The sequence below is a fragment of the Sinocyclocheilus rhinocerous genome, unplaced genomic scaffold (genome assembly GCF_001515625.1).
Source record: "Sinocyclocheilus rhinocerous isolate Xijiao unplaced genomic scaffold, SAMN03320098_v1.1 scaffold12, whole genome shotgun sequence".
NCBI classification, from domain to species: domain Eukaryota; kingdom Metazoa; phylum Chordata; class Actinopteri; order Cypriniformes; family Cyprinidae; genus Sinocyclocheilus; species Sinocyclocheilus rhinocerous.
The window spans coordinates 476302-478441 of record NW_015626394.1 but is presented as its reverse complement, the minus strand read 5'-3'; the positions used below and the strand labels follow the sequence as shown (position 1 = coordinate 478441).

General features: G+C 37.1%; 1 protein-coding gene across 1 annotated transcript in view; it reads left to right on the top strand.

Moving 5' to 3' along the window:
• LOC107714393 (voltage-dependent L-type calcium channel subunit beta-4-like) overlaps positions 1–2140 on the top strand; it is a 36495-nt gene that overhangs the window by 1306 nt on the left and 33049 nt on the right. The window contains exon 2 of the mRNA XM_016520230.1: positions 1431–1514. Within this exon, the coding sequence (XP_016375716.1) occupies positions 1431–1514 (84 nt within the window). The remainder of the gene's footprint in view (positions 1–1430; positions 1515–2140) is intronic.

Genomic DNA, 2140 nt, shown 5'->3' with positions numbered 1-2140 from the left:
GTGTATATATATATATATATATATATATATATATATATATATATATATACACACACACACACACACACATATATTCAGGTAGGGTTGTGATGTGAATCTGCACCAAACACTCGTATTGTTGTTATGTTGTGTTTGTGTTTCAGTTTTTCCATTTGTTGTAATACAAATCTCTGAATGTCTTAGAATATTTCCATTAATTTATGATGGATGACTTGATGTTGTTACATTTATTGTTGCTACAGATGGAATTTCCATATACTGTATTTGGATGGTTCTCTAAGGTACATGAAGGAATAACATGATACGTGTCCAAAAAAAATTTGTTATTAATATGGTAAATAGTCAAGAAACCGTGGTAGTGTCACAGTAACATTCCTGTGTTTTATGTTTTTAACCTATGCATTATGTGGAATAATAGCTTAAATGGACAGTATGCCTGGAAAAAAAAAAAAAATCAATCATTTCAACCTTCATGATGTTCCAAACTCAAATGACTTTTTTTTTTCTGTGAAAAAAGATGTTAGGGACTGACAGCCTCAGTCACCATTCACTTTCATTGCATTTTTTACCATACAGTGTTAGTAAATGGTGAGTCTGTCATTCTGTCACTTCCTTTTGTGTTCTGCGGAAGCAAGAAAGTCATATGGGTGAGTAAATGAAGAGAAAATTTTCTTTTTGGGGTGAACTTTATTCCACACAGGCTGACTATACAATTAAAAGGATCATTAAAACCAAATCCCGAATGTGCTAAAAATTTATGGATGTCAGTTTGATCTATTGGTCTTTAATTAGGCTGCTAAATAATTCATGTTCTCATTGATTTCCCTCTAAAGGACACATGACCTGACCCAGTTTGTAAGCATCAGTGCTTTTTATGCAGCAGATGGCCATAACATTTACGTTTCACCATTTCTTGCACAACAAACTACTGGAAACATCCGTTCAGCTCAACCCGCTATATATTTCAACCGCATGATCTACTCAGAAGGGGTTCGATGTAGGACTGCATTGCGGCCAGCCATACTGAAGGGCAGTTTCGCCTGCTCAACACATTGCATTGATGCCTATGTGGCTCTGCAGAGTTAAGCTTCCTCGTGGTGATGCGCTTTGACATCTATCTCAATAGACCCTCCTTATCTGTCAAGCTTTTATTCACGTAACACCCAGGATAGGTCAAAGATCCTCATGTCTGCTGTATTTAGCTGTAGGTTTCATACTGAAGCACAAAACAGCGATGATTAATGCAAGCGATGAATTGTTGAAATGCTTTGTTCATTTGATTCTGACAGTAAGTTCTATAGCTAACAGACCCCATTGAGACCCCTCTGACAGTGTTGCAGTGGGCTTTGTGAGTGTATGTGTGTGTATGAATGTGTCCTTGTTCTGCCGGTAGAAGAGAAATAGATTAATAGCTTGTTCTTTTGTCATAGGTGAACAGAGGCACCTACTCGCGGCGCAGTCGACTTAAGAGATCCGACGGCAGTACGACATCGACCAGCTTCATCCTTCGCCAGGTGAGAGGGGAGATTAATGGAAATATAATGTCTTCATTTGAATATTTTGTGATATGACTCTCACACTCGCATTTGTTTTGCAATAAATTGAACTCTTTTGTTCAAGACTTCATTTTAAGGGTAGCTCACGCTGCGGAGGACATTTTGAAGAGTTTTGAACAGTGACTAATATTCTCAGTGGATAATTGACTATCCACTTTCCATGCGCAAAACTGGGTTATGTAATATTTTTTATAGAAGCCAACGAGTTCACATTTATCCATAATAATACATATTTCTTTCAAATCTGCCAATGAAGACAACATGCTCCCACCTGGAGGGTTGTTACTCATTGCAGATGACTCATTTGAATCTTTGCATCATAATTTATATGTTCAAAACGTGTCATATGTTGAATCACATTATATGTAGTACTGCAGTGGAAACTATCTTTGAATTTAGCGCCTTAATTAGGGGTGCTCCGATCAGGATTTTTGAGGCCGATCGCCGATCACAGAAAGCAGTATCTGCCGATACCGATCTTTTTAAAGCCTTCTTTTTATCATTTATAACTATTTATAGTGATACTTCAATCAGTATTTTTAGACATTTATTCGGGGCCTGAATTTCATTTTTGAAAATGGGGG